This window comes from Styela clava, chromosome 12 (genome assembly GCF_964204865.1).
Source record: "Styela clava chromosome 12, kaStyClav1.hap1.2, whole genome shotgun sequence".
Lineage (NCBI taxonomy): Eukaryota > Metazoa > Chordata > Ascidiacea > Stolidobranchia > Styelidae > Styela > Styela clava.
In genome coordinates, this window is record NC_135261.1 from 19,595,926 (window position 1) to 19,617,321 (window position 21,396).

At 37.4% G+C, this 21,396-nt stretch overlaps 2 protein-coding genes across 3 annotated transcripts; both read right to left on the bottom strand.

Moving 5' to 3' along the window:
- Nucleotides 1-6,657: 6,657 nt before the first annotated feature.
- Nucleotides 6,658-11,707, bottom strand: LOC120329918 (uncharacterized). Of its 2 annotated transcripts, XM_039396712.2 has the most exons (7): nucleotides 11,549-11,707; nucleotides 10,936-11,027; nucleotides 10,470-10,575; nucleotides 10,169-10,316; nucleotides 9,337-9,507; nucleotides 7,603-7,728; nucleotides 6,658-7,064 (listed from the first exon to the last, which is right to left on the bottom strand). In XM_039396712.2, exons 1-7 carry the CDS (start codon nucleotides 11,694-11,696, stop codon nucleotides 6,902-6,904), a joined length of 954 nt encoding a protein of 317 aa, XP_039252646.2. In that variant the 5' UTR covers nucleotides 11,697-11,707; the 3' UTR covers nucleotides 6,658-6,901. The 2 variants fall into 2 exon arrangements, with proteins under 2 accessions (XP_039252646.2, XP_077974701.1); XM_078118575.1 differs by lacking the exons at nucleotides 6,658-7,064; nucleotides 7,603-7,728 and adding an exon at nucleotides 7,749-8,704.
- A 41-nt stretch (nucleotides 11,708-11,748) lies between these two features.
- On the bottom strand, nucleotides 11,749-15,875 carry LOC120329919 (enoyl-CoA delta isomerase 1, mitochondrial-like). The gene has a single exon (XM_039396713.2). The coding sequence runs from the start codon at nucleotides 13,107-13,109 to the stop codon at nucleotides 12,165-12,167; it is 945 nt and encodes a 314-aa protein (XP_039252647.2). The 5' UTR covers nucleotides 13,110-15,875; the 3' UTR covers nucleotides 11,749-12,164.
- Between the last annotated feature and the right edge of the window lie 5,521 nt (nucleotides 15,876-21,396).

The window sequence follows — 21,396 nt, forward strand, 5'->3', positions numbered from 1 at the left end:
GGACGATCCGTTATCGATAATTTCAATTTATATCATCGATATTTTATTCATAAAAACTATATATAGTCATAATTTCATCATGGACAAGTGCAGTTGTGAGACATGTATCCAATTAGTAAAACAGCAGCAGTTTAGGACTGCTGCATTATATATATATATATATATATATATATATATAGTAAAATGATCAATGGTAGCATCATCTGGTCAGGTCATGGATTTTAAGTGTTTCACCCACAGCTACGTATCTCGTATAGGCGTTGACTTGCCTATTTCATACCTTCTTTATCCGAAAAATTCTCTCTCGAGCGGTAATGGTATGCATGGCAGCAAAAACGGATGAGCTTATTAGGCACTGTTCATTCATCCATAAATTACTTCAAAATTAATATTTTAGAATTATTGGACGAAGCGTATATCTTACCAACAGAAATTATAAAAATCCTACTGTCTCAACCCCCAAATTCATCATGCTTCTGAAAATTGGTTTCCTTAGGATCGTAAGTCTTTTTCTATTAGGATGTTACTTATAACTAGTGGCGGCGCGTGGTCATTTTGACAACCGGGGCAAGCTACTGCGGGACCAAGTCACCCCCATCTACGGGGACAGGATGAGCGCTGTAAGTTCTTCCATCATTTTATGAATATAAAAACCATTCCATCGGTAACAACCAATCGGCAAAAGCGACAATTTTTAACGATAAGAAAGTGTCTTTAAAACCGGTCCAAGTCAAGGGATTAATAAATATAGACATAGTTTATTTTGAAAACTCTTTCAAAAGGAAAGGCAATATTTACCCAGATAAATACAATGACATATTGACAGAAACCTCGGGAAAGCAGACAAAACCTAAAAAAGGTTTAAAACGTTACTATGAAGAAAGGAAAGGTAATGCAAAGATAAGGACATGCGTCGCTCACTCATAGATATATATGCTGCTAGACTTCTGCTTGAACATATATGCAACACGCCGCGGTTTCTTGGAAGCAAAATGCTCAATAACGCGCTGATTAAAGTCATGCATCCCAGAAATAACGTCTCTGTGAATGGATAAAACAGCCAAGGAATTTAATCTATCTTGCTTCATTGTGTTTCTGAGATACGTTTTAATACGCTTCAGCGTGCTGAATGTTCGCTCTGCGTCGGCGGAAGAAATAGGCGTCGTCAAAATGATGTCCAGAAATTTTGCAGACGCCGCAAAGGTAGTTACTAGAGTGTTATCTATGAGGAACCCATAGAGCGCGCAAGTTGATGGGATGTTCAAAAAAGTTTGATTGGTGTATATACTACGCAATTCATTTTCCAATTTACCCACGTTTATCATGGGGTAAAATTTGGAGAGAGTAGCCAACAAATGGATGGGAAATTGACGTGCAAATTTTGAAAATTTTTTGGGGTTCATCAAAGAGAACGCGGCAAGGTGTTCAGTGCGCAGACGATCGCCTATTTGATTCACCAGAATGTCACAGCATTCCTTTGCAGACAAAATCAAACGCTGCGTTGTTTGCCCGCGGCGTAAAGAAGCACTCCATGTGTCGTCGTATTTTATTGTTTCCCGGATACGAGATACAGCATCGCAGAAGTCTGAAATACACGACTGCACAGGCGCTCCATTCATTAGCCTTGACTGCAATGCGCCGTATAATACATCCACGTGATAGAATATTATGGAGAAAACAGCGAGAAAAAATGAAAACTCACCATCTTCTAGCAGACGCTTTAGACCTGCCGCCTCCCTCACAGAGCGTTCGTCCCAAACCGGAGAGCTCTGGATGCCATTGAAACACTCAATGAGCTCAGACCTAATTTCGAACACGCCCTGCACCACGCGTGATTGGAAGTTCCAACGTGTTGGTGCACAAGCTGGGAGACGGCGGCTACATATCTGGCGAAGGAGGTCAGAGCGCTTCGGCGAAACGGAAAAAAATGAAGAAAACCCCGAAACATTTGCAAAAAATATACACACGAGAGGGGTATCAAGACACATGTTTTTAATAACGAGGTTAAATTGGTGTGCATAACAATGTAAAAAATGCGCATGAGGAAAATTTTCTTTTATATTAACTTGAACACCATGTTTCGACCCACTCATGACTGCCGCGCCGTCATAAGTTTGAGCTATCAATTTTGACTTCGCGTTGTAAGGCTGTAACACTTCTTTCAGTACAGCCGATATCCCACAAGCCGTGCGATCAACGATTGGTACAAAGCTGTGAAATCTCTCGGTAGGTTTACCATCTTTCACAAACCGAAAAATCACAGCCAGTCGGGAAACGCACGTGATGTCAGTTGTCTCGTCAGACTGAATCGAAAGGAACTGGCAATTTTCAATTTCCAGAGCCAAATGTTGTAAATAAATTTATACATTGAGTCGAGCAAATCATTTTGGATATCCTTAGATGTCCCGTTCGAAACAGTTGCGGCATCAAGATGATCTCTCAACACTGTATCTAGGGATGCGGTGTATTCCACCATATTCAAAAATACCCCTCTATTAGAAGAGCCAGCCCGTTCATCGTGCCCACGGAGGGACAGCTCGTGACAACCAATGAACTTCAAAACATCTATCAATCGACCGAGAACATGGCGGTTTTTCTCGACGTTTTGGTTGTGCCGACAAATAGAAACCGCGCGTCCTTCATCCAACTGTGCTGCAATATTAACATTTCCGAATGTTCGGTATTTTACTGCATTGTCCAGATGCTCCATAGAAGATTGATGATCCCTGGCACGCTCGGAAAGATGTTTAAGATTTCTAAAACCAAATTTACACCAACGTGAGTCACGGGCGGTAGCAAAAAGTAGGCAATAAAAACAAAAAAGTGCATTTTTGTCCTCGCTGTAACACAACCATTCGTGTTTTTTATACCAAGTTTCTGCGCAGGATGTACGCCGACGCTTTCCTCCGTCATGGGATTGTTCCAGTGAACAACATTTTGGTTGATAAGGCCCAAGACGTTGTACCTCTAATTTTTGTTCCAGCGGCAGCTGCGAAAACGGAGTGCGAAGTAGTGCATCAACCTTATTCATTATGAGGTCTAAGGCTAAGAAATGCGAAGCCGGAAAGAAGTGAGGAGCTCAAAAGGAATGTGGAAAATCGAAAGCAAATGGACTAAAGGTCTCTAACTGATTCAAATAGCGAAACAAGCGACAAAAACGAACGAGAAGGAATTCGTGAATATGTCAACACGTTGTTGTAAGAAACGTCGGCATTGTGTCGTCATAATTTCGGGCTAGCCCCGATGATTTAGTAAAAGAAACAGAAAACAAACGAGACAAACGCGGCGAGTGAAAGATAAAAGAGAGAATACGATATACAATGAGCAACCGGGGCAAAATCGGCGTCGCCCCGTCGACGTTCGGCGAAGGCTTTGTGAGCGAAAAATGAACCATGTCGGGAGAATATGGCTAGTGTAGACAGTCTGTGCAACCGATATTGGGGTATTTTTCGAATATTTTTTATTATACCGAAAAAACAACCGGGGCATTGTCCCGGTTGGCCCTATTGACGCGCCGCCACTGCATAACCATTCGTTTTTCGATATTGGTAACACGCGATCTCTCTATAGAATCAGTAATCAGTAGTTTATTTCTCACCATACTTAAAATAGGCACAAACATACAAATTGCAATAAATTAAATTATAAATTGGCCATATTTCAGGGTGAAGGAGACGCGAGAAACCAATACTGGTTATCGAGCAGCGGCACCTATGAAGGCTGTAACACTTCTTTCAGTACAGCCGATATCCCGCAAGCCGTGCGATCAACGATTGGTACAAAGCTGTGGAATCTCTCGGTAGGTTTACCATCTTTCACAAACCGAAAAATCACAGCCAGTTGGGAAACGCACGTGATGTCAGTTGTCTCGTCAGACTGAATCGAAAGGAACTGGCAATTCTCAATTTCCAGAGCCAAATGTTGTAAATAAATTTATACATTGAGTCGAGCAAATCATTTTGGATATCCTTAGATGTCCCGTTCGAAACAGTTGCGGCATCAAGATGATCTCTCAACACTGTATCTAGGGATGCGGTGTATTCCACCATATTCAAAAATACCCCTCTATTAGAAGAGCCAGCCCGTTCATCGTGCCCACGGAGGGACAGCTCGTGACAACCAATGAACTTCAAAACATCTATCAATCGACCGAGAAAATGGCGGTTTTTCTCGACGTTTTGGTTGTGCCGACAAATAGAAACCGCGCGTCCTTCATCCAACTGTGCTGCAATATTAACATTTCCGAATGTTCGGTATTTTACTGCATTGTCCAGATGCTCCATAGAAGATTGATGATCCCTGGCACGCTCGGAAAGATGTTTAAGATTTCTAAAACCAAATTTACACCAACGTGAGTCACGGGCGGTAGCAAAAAGTAGGCAATAAAAACAAAAAAGTGCATTTTTGTCCTCGCTGTAACACAACCATTCGTGTTTTTTATACCAAGTTTCTGCGCAGAATGTACGCCGACGCTTTCCTCCGTCATGGGATTGTTCCAGTGAACAACTTTTTGGTTGATAAGGCCCAAGACGTTGTACCTCTAATTTTTGTTCCAGCGGCAGCTGCGAAAACGGAGTGCGAAGTAGTGCATCAACCTTATTCATTATGAGGTCTAAGGCTAAGAAATGCGAAGCCGGAAAGAAGTGAGGAGCTCAAAAGGAATGTGGAAAATCGAAAGCAAATGGACTAAAGGTCTCTAACTGATTCAAATAGCGAAACAAGCGACAAAAACGAACGAGAAGGAATTCGTGAATATGTCAACACGTTGTTGTAAGAAACGTCGGCATTGTGTCGTCATAATTTCGGGCTAGCCCCGATCGGCCCCGATGATTTAGTAAAAGAAACAGAAAACAAACGAGACAAATACGGCGAGTGAAAGATAAAAGAGAGAATACGATATACAATGAGCAACCGGGGCAAAATCGGCGTCGCCCCGTCGACGTTCGGCGAAGGCTTTGTGAGCGAAAAATGAACCATGTCGGGAGAATATGGCTAGTGTAGACAGTCTGTGCAACCGATATTGGGGTATTTTTCGAATATTTTTTATTATACCAAAAAAACAACCGGGACATTGTCCCGGTTGGCCCTATTGACGCGCCGCCACTGCATAACCATTCGTTTTTCGATATTGGTAACACGCGATCTCTCTATAGAATCAGTAATCAGTAGTTTATTTCTCACCATACTTAAAATAGGCACAAACATACAAATTGCAATAAATTAAATTATAAATTGGCCATATTTCAGGGTGAAGGAGACGCGAGAAACCAATACTGGTTATCGAGCAGCGGCACCTATGAAGGCTGTAACACTTCTTTCAGTACAGCCGATATCCCGCAAGCCGTGCGATCAACGATTGGTACAAAGCTGTGAAATCTCTCGGTAGGTTTACCATCTTTCACAAACCGAAAAATCACAGCCAGTTGGGAAACGCACGTGATGTCAGTTGTCTCGTCAGACTGAATCGAAAGGAACTGGCAATTCTCAATTCTCTCTATAGAAAGACTTGAATAGATCAACGCGCTTGCGAATTTTTAACGAACACACCTTTCGCCATCATACAGAGACCTGAATTGAGTACTGTATTATGATTTGCGTTGTCGTGTTCTTTATTCATTCATTTTCAGTTCAACACCTTTTAGTGGGTTGTTTTGTAAAATTTGAATCATCCATACAATTGTCTTATAAAGTAAAGTTTTCTAAACGGATATATTCCATGAAGTCCATTTCATTGTTTTTTAATGCAAAGTTCCTGATCAAATGTCAATGAGCACATATTCGATTCTAAGAACTGTATTTTGCTTTCCCGATTCTATCTATAATCAGCCGTATTTATCAATTATTATATAGTGTATTATGCTGATTAAAATTAACATATAATCCGAGACAATGTTTATTATTGTGAGCGAGTGAATTAATGCGTAATTCGGAGCTTATTGCTGAATGGTGATTGTCATATTTTAATAAACGACGAAGTCGGTACTCAAGAGAAACGTTCACAACAGTGCAAACACTTAAATCCCAGAATCTCATTTGTGGAGTTAGGATAGGATGTACATATTTTATTTACCCAGGGGAAAGGAAAGCCGATAAGACGGCTTAACCATATGGCGAACTACGCCTATCGTCCGGTTACCATTCCATGTCGGGTATGGGATTAGTTATTTGTTTTCGGAAGCACGGACTTGACGAATATATCGAGAAATTCAGTTAGTCATTACAATTTGCTAGTTGTTGCAGTTTGCCAAAGTTATGTATACCGACGTTATATCAGAAGGTATTACATGGAGATCCGTTAAAGAAGAAACTGTTTGTCTTCCATAATTCCTGCCATAATATAGACTTTGTGCTCTATCTACTGGAGTATGCCCACTATTTATAGATGAGTTCGGCCTCCTGAGCAACATCAGCACAGATTTCAACGGAAAGATAATTCTCATTTCGAATTGTTGGAGGAACCTTTCACTACCCAGGATAAAATACTAATTTCTTCATAACTGCTCCCAGTTGATCGCTTCACTTTCTAAGTACGCGAGAGTCAATGTCCCAGTATCATTGTAAGTGTTATGTAATTTTACCCCTAAAACAAGATCTTACTGAAATTAATTGTAATTTATACCACCCACAGAAAATAAGTTACTACCGACTACCAGGGGCTAAAGTGGATATTGTTTATTGCAACTAAACATTTTACATGATTGTTATAAATTTGGCACAAAAATACAAGCGAAAACAGAAACATCCATTTAAAAATTGCACTTCCCAAGAGAATTTCTGCAACAGACCCATACCATTGCATTCCAAAGACTTCAAATATTGGTCTATTTATCAAAAAATAAAAGAAACATTTTTTCGTGCAGTGCAAAGGTAAATTTTCTAATTTAGAAGAGCAAGCAAGGAATTATAAAATTTTCTTTTTTGTAAATTTTTTGATTAGAAAAAACACGATACACATGGTAGCAGCCATTAGGATAATCAGTAACCCTGCATGTATCGTATGATACTGTGTGTATTCTTCTAACATGCTCCTCAATAATTTGACAGCTTCATCAATCTGAGAATGTCTGTGGAGAAATTAAGGGCCATAATAAGGTTGATTAAATTCAACAATGCAGTTTTTGGCATTTTGGCTGTGCCTGCAGCTTGGCATATATTTGAGTTATACTGTTTTACAACTTTAAACTACAAAATTTGGGCACAAAGAATTCCTATATTTTCGATTTGATAACATTCTGTCATAACAAGATCAAATCAAAAAGGCAAGGATGTTTCCCTGTCAGCTCATAAAAGCTCTGTCTCACTCAGTTTGAAGCAGTTAACAATTCAACATTATGGTTTAAAAATGATATTAATCTCTATGTTCTGTGAAGTTTTCTGATTTACAATCACAGAATCACCTATTCCAAACGCCAGGCATTATTTATTCACAATGTTGATTTAGCCCAGATAACTTCAGAATATTTTATTACCATTTTATGATTAGGAACTAGTTACTCCAACTATATTTGAGAATTGGAAAAAGGGGATTTGGTAAATCACAGAACTAGCAATTAATAGAGATATATGATGAAATGTGATTTCAGAAATAAAAGATAAACATACGCTTCATGGTGTTCCTTGGGTACTTCAACATGTTCTGTGTATGTATAGTCCTCCAATACAAACTTCAAAATTGAATTTGTGGAGAAGTTGTTCATTGGAATTTTATACAGTTCAGTACGATGAAAACTGAACGGAAAAATAGACTATAAATGCGTGCCTGAAACATAGTATGGATGGAAAAAGAAAATATGGTACCATTTTATCTGTAAAAAGGGAAATCTGAACTGAAAAGAACCATTGAATCAACCAAAGGATTTTCAGGTGAGAACCAAGATATATAGTAATAATAATGCAATGCTAAGGGATCTTTCAATACACCAGACTTCAAGTGAAGCCTATTGTTTACACAAAATAAGCATCATATTAGATATCTTGTTCAGCTATATATTATTTGTTTTGGTCCAGGAAAACACATTTCCTACTACCATAAAATTATCTGTTAGAACAATCTGCTTTGAAAATTAGGTATTTAGAGCTATAATATTCGCTCTAACTATAAAAATTTAAACATCTTCGCATATTCAGGAACATACTGGGTCATTTGTTCACCACTTATTAAGTGAATGACCATCGCCTGTTCCACCCATTGTCATCAACTACAGATAGAATACTGAAATATCTCTACTCAGACTAGTCCTGTAGTGTTAAAAAGCAATTTCCAATCGACTATATAAGCAGAACACAATTTTTGATTACAGAAACGGCAATCAAGAATTATATGTTGCTAAACAATCCAAATCGGCGTTTTTTATAAATTATTGAGAAAGGAGCATTTAAAGCCATACTTCATTAAGTGAAATATGTCTTTTCTTCAACTAGTCTGTTTAGATTAGCCCAAATAGAGTTACTTATTTTTTCATGAATCTTCCTGAATATTCGAATAGATTAATTCTAAAACAGTACAACTAACAACCGTAAATAAGCGAACTTATGAGAGTGATGAAATTAGATAGGAAAACCAGTAACTACATTCTATTTCTATGATGAACATAGTTAACACAGTGAGACAAAGGACGAAAACTTGAAATAAAAATCTACTCTGTACCTGTAGGACAATAAATTACCGCGAGCATGTTTCAGTGGAACTTCAATTTTTTTAATGCTTAAAGAAAACAATAGTTAACAAAACCACAACCAAATTAATTAAACTTTTACAATTGAACTAAATCAGACAATCAAAAGAAAATTAGTCAATAGTGCAAACTGGTATTTTTTAAAAATATTTTTGGGGCACTTTGTAGAGCGCTTTTCAATCAGGAAACAAGTCATTCAGTTGAATCTTTAAACCATTTTATGGGTGCCTAATGAATACTTTATAAGATTCAGAAATTATACATTTCCCCCTCAAATTCAATATAAGAGTATTTCATCATGTTTTATTTACTCATATTTTTAATATATTGAGATTGCACATGTAGAAGTACTTTTATCATTTTATGTCTCATGTTTCAAGTCTCATTTGAGTATTGGTAACTTTACTAAATAGACATTCTCTGTGCTTGCTTGGGTCAAGTATTGTATTTTATGGCAGAGTTAAAATAAATTGTCATATGTAAAATCCTAAGCAAGTCATCAGAGTTCAACATTTTTGGAAAATATTTAGGCATTGAAAATTAATTCCTGTAGATTTAAATAGGACAAATAATTTATGACATTTATAAAATGTAGTAAACGAACATGATTGCAACCCAACAAAATTAGTTTACACATTGATTTCAAAAACAAACTACTTACAATAAAACAGCAGCACAATTTGTTTGAAGGACAGTGTTGAACCTTGAGTAAGTTACTGGATTAGAATTGATATCAATGAATGCAGCATTTTTTCTCCTACGAAGATTCAATCCAATGTTACTAATTGTAGGCAGGTATGGTTTCAAGCATTCTGGACGTGATCGGTCAGCACTGCAAAGAATTATACGGTATGTTGCTGATAAATATTTGTATTCTACAAGATTTTCACAAACGTAAGCACAAAACAACAATGTTTATTTAGGCGTGCCCTGTCCTAAACACACACAATAAAAGAAATTCATTATCTTGGTCACAATTTCTTCAAAAAAAAAGAGAAATGATTAGTGCAACAATAGAGGACCACATGACCATTGCCTCTGAATAAAATGGTTAAAACCATAACAACAGAATTGTGTGTATTTCAGATATATTTTGAACCACAAAAATTGATTTGTTTTTACAATGAAAAAAATGCTTCTTTTCATAAAAAGTAGATGATGTTCATTATAGTAATTACATAATTTATTTATCTCAACCAGGTTTGTCTTAAAATCAAACAAAATATCATAATCAAATAAAGGGTTTGAAATAGCAATAAATAATTCTTGAAGGAATTTGGAGGATGTGTATTTTCGACAGCATGATAAGCAAAGAATATGTTTTATATTAATCTCTGATAACTGCAAAAAAAAAAACTCGAAACATTTTTAAGCTTATCTATTATATCATAAATTTATTTTCATCAAAAACGAACCATTTTTCAGACTTTTGTTCTAAATATAATTAAAATTAGAAAATTCACAAGATTTCATACTTAAAAATATGTGCTTACAATAAAATAATCCAATCCCCTGTAGTTGCACCTGTGGAAGATTGTGTTAGATGTTCAAATGTTTCATCAGTCAACTCCTGCAACGGTGTTTGCTTCGCTTCTTCAACCCAATCCAGTATATCGTCAGCTTCCCAGACAGATTCATCATCTATATTAAAGAAATATTTAATGTAAATTCGGTATTTCTAAAAAATCTACATTTGCCTATTTTACAAACAGCTCAATAATAACTTATCAAATTGCTAGTTCACTTTTCACAAACTAAAACAGCTAGATGACATAATATATAAATTAACTGTACCTCGGCCATCATATAGAAAAGGAGTATCTTTTAAAAACAACATCATCTGAGGTAATGTGTTGACACCATATTCGGGAAATTTTATAGCCATTTTGTAACTTACTACCTGAAAAAAAAAATTCAAGCTAAGAGATTAAGCATTAAGCAAAATGTAATATGTGATATTGACAGTGATGTGAGAAAATCTGTTTTAGCTTCAAAAGCAAGAATGTAAGATACCTCGTCATCATTCTATTGAGATTTAGAGTCGCAAGAAAAATCCATTAGCATTACGAAAAGCGAGAACTTTCAGAATTATGCATTGCTCAATCTACAAGATGATGATTTTTTTGAACAAAAATTATAATTTAACATTACCAATGTCACAATTTTCTTCTAGATTGGGAGAAAATTCTTAATTAGAATTGTGAAGTGATAAATCCTTTTAATATCAACATTCTTATTATCGAGCAATACAAGCAAATACCTTGCCATCTTCAAGCTTATTCAAATATTCCACAGCTTCATGATATTTAGGCATTAATTTCTTGCATTCTCCACATTCATTGAAATCTCCATCTTAAAAATGTCAGTCAGTGATTCTCAATAATATAGTAGTAAATTTTATCACTTTACAGAATGATACTTATTTATTTTATTCCTGAATGATGTATGGTCTTGGCAAAAAATTATTAAATTATTAAAATTAGGATACAGAGATATTCAAATCAATCAATTCAGATCAAAATTCAAACCAGGTTTACTCAAATGGAACATTCGGCAAGAATAGTTTCAATACACACTGTCCAGACAGTGAACCCTCTGCATTTATTAAATCATAATTTGCGCTGTTTTCTAAAGTTTTACTTGGGCTCACAAGACAATTTGCTGCATAAACAATTCGAAAAAGTATGAACTAGAGAGGCTGACTAATAATCTCAAACACAATTTGTGTTCCATAACCACCACAATATTATCAAAATATTTTACACATTGATTTCTTGTATATTCTAAGATATCTAGCGTGAGGTTAATTTTAATGTCCAATAAAAGATATTCCTCGAATACAATAACTTAACAAGCAATTATGGTATACTTACAAAAGAAAACAAGAATCTCTTCATTCCCTGATGCAATAATATTCTTCAATTTTTGTAGATTGATATGCGGTATTGAATTTGGATCATAGTCATTTCCTGCTATAATACTGAACATAGACCATAGCAATAAAAGGACAAAATGTCCCATTTCATTTCGCAGCAAACTTTATTATAATTCGGAATTTCTGTAAATAAATTCATAACCTTGTTGTGAACATTGGTAAATCAAAAAAAAAAAAATGAGGTACGGTAGATTAGTTATGAAAAAAGTGATTGTCAGCCAGGTTTTCAAAGAAAATATATATCTTATTCTATGCAAAATAACTATCAGCATAAAATGATTTTCAGCACAAAACACTCAAGAGTATAGGAGTAGCAAGGACAACATTCTGATTCCTCTTTTCATTCATCACTTTAAATTAGGTTCTACATAATCAATTTCAGATTTTCGAACTAAAAAAATATTTGTAAGAAAACCTTTCAAAAAATGTAACAAAATAATTATATTATATGGTAAATCAAACAAAATAATTAAATTCTGAAAAATATAATCTTAGAACCTTGATCACGAACAAAGAAGTGACATCAAATTATAAATCATATAATGTCACAATAGTTATTTCTTTCTTGCTTTTAAACTGGCTACATAATTCCCAATTGATTCTTGCACTTGTGGCTGTGAGACAAAATTTGCAAAAAATTCAGCATCTTCTTTTTTGACTGCTATCAATCGTTTCATGACATCTTGTCTTAGCAACATTTTTGAGCCCTGATACGCATTTAGATTAATTGCCATAAATGCTTTTAGCTCTTTTATTGCCTTGGAATTGAGGTTTTCCAGCTTTTCAATATCATCAATCATGCCATATTTGAGAGCATCTTCTGCCGAAAGAAGTAATCCTTTCAGTAAAGCTTCTTCTGATGCACGATGACCAATTGTAGATTGTATCAATTCCACAAAAAAGAAGGGGGCCACTATACCGAGCATGGTTTCATTGAGTCCAATTGTTTTTCCAGCACCTGACTGCATTATGCGATAGTCGCACATCATCGACCAAGCGCAACCACCAGCTGGAGCATGACCATTTATTGCAGCAACTGTAGGTTTTTTACACCCATACCAAGCAAGATACCAATCCTGAACCATTGTCCAATAATCAACCAAATGTTGATGAGACTTCTGATACATGTCTAAAATGTTCAGACCAGCACAAAAAACTTGTCCATCAAATTTTGAAGTAAGTAATATTCCTCGAACATCTGGATTTCTTTCTGCCTCTTTCACAGCCTTGACAGCAGCTGTAAGCAATCCCGAATCTAAACTATTAACTGGTGCATTATTAGCATACATTGTAGCTATACCAGATTGTGAGTCGATTTCAACAATCATTTTATCTGATGAAGAACTGAAGCATCTGACATTTTTTAGTGATATACTGGATATAGGCTTTCCTTTGATAGATTTCAAGATTGCAGAAATAGTAAAACGATTCATGTTTTCTTTCGATCCGTTATATTTTTTGAATATATAAGTTAATCTTTTATCTGTAACGCAGAACATAAATACCAACAACTATAGTAATTTCTGAATTGTGTTTATATTGGAAAAAAGATTGGAAAGTAGAAAAAACTAAAGCTGAAGAGAAAGTGATGCAAATAGCACTCATGCCCATTCATCAAAAATAACACAAGGCTGAAAGAAGATATACTGATACCAGGATATTTGTGACAAAGTCTTTGGCGGTGTATACGTATATTTGAGGTTAGGTTATACGCTTGCCACCCCACCTCTATTATCCTGGGTGGGTTCACAGGTCCGAGACCTGTGTGGGATAATTATGGGCGAAAAGATTGCTGGCCTCCTCGCCACAGTACTGTAGGGTGGTTCACTTACTGACTTAACCGCTGGTTCAGTGGTTGGTTACTGCTTCCTTCACCATCTGACCATGCATCTGAAAAAAATTAACTGGGTAACCTAGTGGTTCTCAAACTTTTTGATATAATTTGCATAATGGTCCCTTTAAAATTGGCCCACTTAAGGATCCAGAATACTGGAATAGCAATGCCTTTCTGGCTTCAACCAGTTTATCTATTTTGGGTTCTGTTTGCAGGTTTGGGAGAGTGCAACGCTCATATCATGTCTTGTTTCTATTATGCTTAGAAATTTTTTTTGGGAGTAGAACATCAAAGACAGGAACACCAGAAAACAACCATCAGAGAACTTTTCGTGCACTTTGTTTTACCTTCTGCAGAAAACTGTGTGTTTTTCCAGTACAGGGTGTCACAATAAAATGTATACACATGTATTGTAACATTGCATACACATTATTAATTAGAATTTTACTATTTCAAAGGGGTGGAAGCTAACTCGCCGTGGAGGCCAACTCGCCATGGGCCACTCGCCATGCGACGGCGGTAACGGGTACCGTACGTTACCGGTATGCCTGCAACTGTGCGAAGGCTCTTCTTTTAATGGGGGATGGAAAGGTGGCTGTTTTACATACCGTACAAATTCAATAGTGAAGATAAATATATTTGGCTACCCACTCAGTCACTAACATTTGTTAACACCTACGCAAAATGGTGTATTCTAAGTTAGTTAGCACCGGCCAAGGTACCGGATTCTCGAAAGACGTTATTGTGACGTAATTTTTGATGACGTCATCAGGTGGGGGGGGTCAGGAATCATATATCCAACAATTGTTACGCCACGCCCACTAGTTAACTTAGAAGCTATTAGGTAAGAAACTACACAGACCCAAACATTGTACGTACTAGCAATTAGCCAATTAGCATGCCATCAAAAGTATACGGTACTTAGCAGTCCTTATGAGTGTCACAGATCACAGTAAACACATATCCTTTGTATTGGTACCGTACCAGTACTCTGCGGCCGAATTTTGTTTTTTAATTCTGCAATTGCTAGTAGACTAACGCTAGGCTACTGTGCACGAACCGGTATGTTAGTCGTTGGCACAAACCGATCGCTTTCGTTTTAGCACTGGCCAGTCGAAAATCACCAACAACGGCAGACGTGGCTTCCTCAGCGTTCTCCACTGCTATGAATTAGAGATGTACCGATACCACTTTTGTCGCCGATACCGATACCAGCTAAAAACGCCGATACCGATATCGATACGCCGATATTTGAAAAGGCCGATATTCTGATACTATGTAATTATCTCAATTGTGCAGGGCAGACGGGTTAAAACAATAGTCTTTGAGCATTATTAATAGTCAGGCTTACCATAAATCTGAAACAAAAAACTGGGACGGTGCGATTTGGCAAACATTCGATCAATTGCCAGTCTTGATAATATTGGAACGTCTACCATGCCATTGCGGGTATATACGGCTGTAAATCTTTACTGATCATCGAATTAGAAAAAACACTAAAAACTAGTTTGTATTATTCATTTAGTTTAGACCAAAAGTATTTGTCCGCAGATGGAACCTTTCTCAAAAATTCTTGTTTTGATTTTGTCATAAAACTGATAACAAGAGACATCACCATTAAATTTGCAGGTTACGAAGTGGTTTTATATTTTCTTCTGGCATTCTGCACCTGCTTTCGGACCAAAATTTTTTAACAATGGAGAAAATCCTTTCAACAGATCAGCAGATGCCGATGTTCCGGAAAACAAAATCAACTAATTTGCTGCAAATTCGAAATGCTAATATTTCTGTTAGAAAAAACGTTAAACATCTCTGTCCACTTAATTTCAACCAGCAAAGTAAGCCAAATTGCATTTGAACCATGCTCAGATAAATACTGAAATATCTCTTTATCAGTATTCGTCGAAAAGTGCATCCCTATTCAAAACCTGATCAGCTAACCAAACAAATCATTTATCAATTTTGCAGACCAAACACTTCAGTCCAGTTTATTTCACTCTTCAAATTTGGGGTCTAGTATAGTCTGATAGTTTAGTACCACAAGTACTTACAGTTAGCGTATCAAAACGAAATTTTGCATATGTTATTCCTAACCCCCACCTGACTATGCCATCCAAAAATTACGTCAATACTGCAATACGACGTCACAAACACGTCCTATAGGGCTTGCCAAAGTATAATTACGATCGCCCGAAATGGCATCTGCGCCGCCGATTACGAACTCGCTGACGCCAGCGATCTCTCTCCTATCGTGATCGTTATGACGGGAAATCGAGAGAAATAGCTTACTCGATTTCGGGTGATCATCTGCGCGTTTTGGACGACCATCCGCATACTTTTGTGGGCCTTATTACGCCAATGGGACGTCGAAATGACGTAATTTTTCAGTGACGTAGTCAGGTGGGGGTTAGGATTGGCATATGCAAAAATTGTTGAGCCAGGCCAACTAGAAGTGCATGTGGTACTAAAGGTATACCAAACCCCAAATCTGTCCATATGTGTGGCTTGGCAGCATTGTGGCTTCATCTATATACGATAGACATTTCTCGTAAAAATCGCAGACATTCTTTTTAAATACAGTTACGTCAATTTCGACAGAGCGTTCCTAGGATTCCAGAAGTACAAGTGATTGCGACGAAACCAACAGACTTTATCTTTTTTCCTGCAAATTTAGCTTCACCTCTGTCAGAATATTTGCAACATCTACGGCAGGGGTCGGCAACCTTTTGTCGCCCGCGGGCCAAAATTAAGGGTTGCGAGTCATTGGCGGGCCGCACATATTTTTAGAAAGTTGAAACTGAACGGATGATACTTTTTATATTAAAAATCAAGCAGTGATACATATCTCGAATAGAATATAGATTTATTTCCTCATTGCATCTCAAAAAATTCCATTTGAATATTTTCAGCGCCATTGAACCCTTTGCACTTAGCATCAACTTTTCTGCGTTTCGTTGCCATTCGAGTTTGAAGTAAATCATCATTAAATTCAGAGGAGAACAGCGGAGCAAGGCACCGACTCTCATTTATTTCTGGCTGAACGTGCAAAATCAGCGAATCCGCTTATCAGACAGCGGACATCAGAAATTCTAACTGTGTATATTTACAAGTTAATGCAAATTTAGCCTCAAAAAAATTTGAAATTAATTTAGAGGTGCTTCCTGCTTTGGATATGATCGTTGACATCTGAACGACCGCCATGACTAATAGAAAAACAGATCTGCAATGCGTACAGTGAACCTTTCCTTCTTCAGTTTGCTTCAAATAAGGAAAATCTTTCTTCAACTCATCAGAAAACTTGTACTTTCTTTTTGGCATTTCGACAACCTAACGACATTGCAGTTAACGCCAGAAAACGCATTAAAACATATACCAATTGTGACATAACAATAGAGCGATTTCTATCTCTGAACTAGCAAAGTGTGTCGCAAAACAGTGGTAAATGGGCTGTCACCGTTAAAAAAAATTGTGATAATATTGAATATAATTTTTTTACCCATGAAAGCCGTGCTGACAAACCGGGACATTTGATTCAACCGGCCGGAACAGCTTGTCAAAACCGGGACTGTCCCGGCTAAACCGGGACGTACGGTAAGCCTATTGATAGTGCACATTATTTCGGATCAAAAAAGAGAAATATCACATATATGTATAATATACATTGTATATTCGGAAATTGATGTTTGGGAATCAAAATGCGTTATTTGATTCAGATTCATTGAGCACTGTCGCTAGTAATCTCGGTGTTCAATTACAAAACTAATAGGATTTGGCTACTATGGGCGGTAAAATAAATAAATGTTAAGCCCACTTATCTTATGAAACTGATACATAGAGCTACATGCGCAGGATTATGTGCCAATATAACGTCGTATTTTATATTTTACACGTCGGAAAATCCACTAATATTCGATTGATATATTTTTCCACAGTTACCATGTGATATTAAAAATGTCATTATAAAAATTTGGCAGCGAAAATAACCAAATTTGTTGAGCCAATTTGGCTGATAAATGGCTAAAATCAGGTCAGAATCCGATTCCCGGTAGCGGTTAGTAGCGGTGTGGGGGCAATGGGACATGTACGGCTCATAGTTCACGATCTATCCAGTCAAAAAATAATTTCAAGGTCAGTATTCTAATCTATTTTTAGAGCATTCTGGATGATATTGAGCAGCTAAATATATCGGCCTACATTTAGCCGATACCGATACACAACAGATATCGAAAAACTGGCCGATACCGATACATCTCTACTATGGATGCGAATGTTCTGTGGTTGCATATAAAAACAAGACGAGATATTCTTTTCACACAATTGATCTTCTATCCTTTTGAGCAATGAGCATATATACATATGCTCATTGTTTTGAGTAAACTATATCAATTCTGCAGTATGGAATTGAGGAACCCAATTAAATCAGGAGCGACTTGCAAGCCGGAAAACAAGTTGTAAATATATGACATTTCTCTCTCGGCCAATAATTGTGTCTTGAAGCACGTAGTTTCACCGGAATCTTTACTTAGTCCAATATTTCTTCAAGCTTACATAAATTATAGGTGTCTGAAATCCTCTTGACTACATCATGTATTTGTTGATGACACAGATTCCCATCGGGAAAAACTTGGGAGAACTATTCACAGTTGCAAATCAAAAACTGGACAACATTCATAGCTGGATGTTAATTTACAAATTACTACTTTTTAATGCTAACAAGACTAAATTCTTATTATCCCATTCTAACAAACATACGATTGTGACCTGTTCAGTATCATTGTCGCTCGGAAATCGCAAATATATTATTGGAAAACCGAAAAGGGCTTAGCGTGTCACTCAATCTAAGAATTACTCAGCCCCGCCCGACACTGTTAGCCAGTCTGGCTCTGTGGGAATAGCATACTCATACACGAATGAAGTATTAGGCAGTTAGGACCAGCTAGGAGTGAGTTGTTTCTGTTATAAGCTGTTTCGGCCAATTTCGTTGCTAAAATTTAGTATTCAACATATTCATTTTGACCCGTTTAAATTTAATTTAAATTTTTAAGCGAGCAATTATAACCAAAATAAACGTAGCTGACATGGCCACTGAGAGTTCACTATGAAATTCCAGTTATTGGTGGATAGTTGTCATTGTCGAAGTTAATATTTTGGCGTTGTTCTACGACAATTACACCCGCAGACAAGGTTTTTTTCTAAGCTGCGCAATTGCGCAGTACCACCAGAACATTTGCGCAGTAAAATCTCATTCTCGCGCAGTTGCAACATTTCGTTTTCAAAGCGTGGCTCATATTTCATATGCCATTTTTATTAACGCTCAACTAGAATGCTCGTTTTATGTTTTATGCATATTTTGGTGATCACTGTAGTCACTGTGATGTCACACACGTGTCTGTCACAAAACCTTGATTTCTGAATGCCAGCGCGGGCCGGTTTTTTAAATTTTCATTGCGCGCTCTGGACTTCGTGTTGTAAACCCGGCAAAATCTTGTTGTTGTCCGTAGTGTAATCAAACAGATGAAGATATGGGAAGGTTTAGAATTTTAATAGGTATCAAATGTTGCAAAGCTGGTGCCCACTGTTTGTTACAGGAAATTTGTTGGTTGCTCGTAGCCGTATGGTTATGCTAAACTAGAATTTGGAGTAGGGCTGAGTTTATTAGGCGAGTGCTAGCACTGTCGGCTCTTGAATCTCGAGATTGGTACACACGTGGTCATGATCTTATACTGGATGATTCCGATGTTATATAGCGATGTTGTAAGTATGTTTCACCATAAATTACTAATAAAAAAGTTTTAAGCGTTTTCATAATCAGCAGATTACTAGAATGAGTGGTTTAGAACCAAAACCAATAATATATATACTAGTTTTTTTTATCGAACGTGTGAGTGAAATGTCTATTCAAGAAAGTAAAACTAAAAATAAGAAAATTGATTTTAAAGTGGAATGGCTAAATACAACAGTGAAGTGTTTGACAATAATTTGCAATCGTGATACGGGTATGCATGAGCTAAAAAAACTGCTAAACTTTGCGAATTTTTTTTCTATTCCACGCCAAGGAAAGTGATAATCCGCAAAGTTTGTCGGGAAGTGGCACCTGATAGTGATTTGGAAAAGGAAAATCATGGGTGGGAATAAGAAGTTGACTATCTAAAACGCCATTTAAATTAAAATAAGAACATTGATGCACTAGAATTAGATGCATTCATTCAGAAGCGAAACGTTGTTCGAACTTTTTACCGAATTACCAGTGGCGGCGCGTCAATAGGTTTTTTCGGTATAATAAAAAATATTCGAAAAATATTCACGCATTCCTTCTCGTTCGTTGGTTGCTTGAAGAGTTGATAGTTTCCTCGCCTTCGTTTTTGTCGCTTGTTTCGCTATTTGAATCAGTTAGAGACCTTTAGTCCATTTGCTTTCGATTTTCCAAATTCCTTTTGAGCTCCTCACTTCTTTCCGGCTTCGCATTTCTTAGCCTTAGACCTCATAATGAATAAGGTTGATGCACTACTTCGCACTCCGTTTTCGCAGCTGCCGCTGGAACAAAAATTAGAGGTACAACGTTATGGGCCTTATCAACCAAAAAATTGTTCACTGGAACAATCCCATGACGGTGGAAAGCGTCGGCGTACATTCTGCGCAGAAACTTGGTATAAGAAACACGAATGGTTGTGTTACAGCGAGGACAAAAATGCACTTTTTTGTTTTTATTGTCTACTTTTTGCTACCGCCCGTGACTCACGTTGGTGTAACTTTGGTTTTAGAGATATTAAACATCTTTCCGAGCGTGCCAGGGATCATCAATCTTCTATGGAGCATCTGGACAATGCAGTAAAATACCGAACATTCGGAAATGTTAATATTGCAGCACAGTTGGATGAAGGACGCGCGGTTTCTATTCGTCGGCACAACCAAAACGTCGAGAAAAACCGCCATGTTCTCGGTCGATTGATAGATGTTTTGAAGTTCATTGGTTGTCACGAGCTGTCCCTCCGTGGGCACGATGAACGGGCTGGCTCTTCTAATAGAGGGGTATTTTTGGATATGGTTGAATACACCGTATCCCTAGATACAGTATTGAGAGATCATCTTGATGCCGCAACTGTTTCGAAAGGGACATCTAAGGATATCCAAAATGATTTGCTCGACTCAATGTATAATATTTATTTACAACATTTGGCTCTGGAAATTGAGAATTGCCAGTTCCTTTCGATTCAGTCTGACGAGACAACTGACATCACGTGCGTTTCCCAACTGGCTGTGATTTTTCGGTTTGTGAAAGATAGTAAACCTACCGAGAGATTTCACAGCTTTGTACCAATCGTTGATCGCACGGCTTGCGGGATATCGGCTGTACTGAAAGAAGTGTTACAGCCTTACAACGCGAAGTCAAAATTGATAGCTCAAACTTATGACGGCGCGGCAGTCATGAGTGGGTCGAAACATGGTGTTCAAGTTTATATAAAAGAAGATTTTCCTCATGCGCATTTTTTACATTGTTATGCACACCAATTTAACCTGGTTATTAAAAATATGTGTCTTGATACCCCTCTCGACCGTATATTTTTTGCAAATGTTTCGGGGTTTTCTTCATTTTTTTCCGTTTCGCCGAAGCGCTCTGACCTCCTTCGCCAGATATGTAGCCGCCGTCTCCCAGCTTGTGCACCAACACGTTGGAACTTCCAATCACGCGTGGTGCAGGGCGTGTCCGAAATTAGGTCTGAGCTCATTGAGTGTTTCAATGGTATTCAGAGCTCTCCGGTTTGGGACGAACGCTCTGTGAGGGAGGCGGCAGGTCTAAAGCGTCTGCTAGAAGATGGTGAGTTTTCATTTTTTCTCGCTTTTTTCTCCACAATCTTCTATCACGTGGATGTATTATACGGCGCATTGCAGTCAAGGCTAATGGATGGAGCGTCTGTGCAGTCGTGTATTTCAGACTTCTGCGATGCTGTATC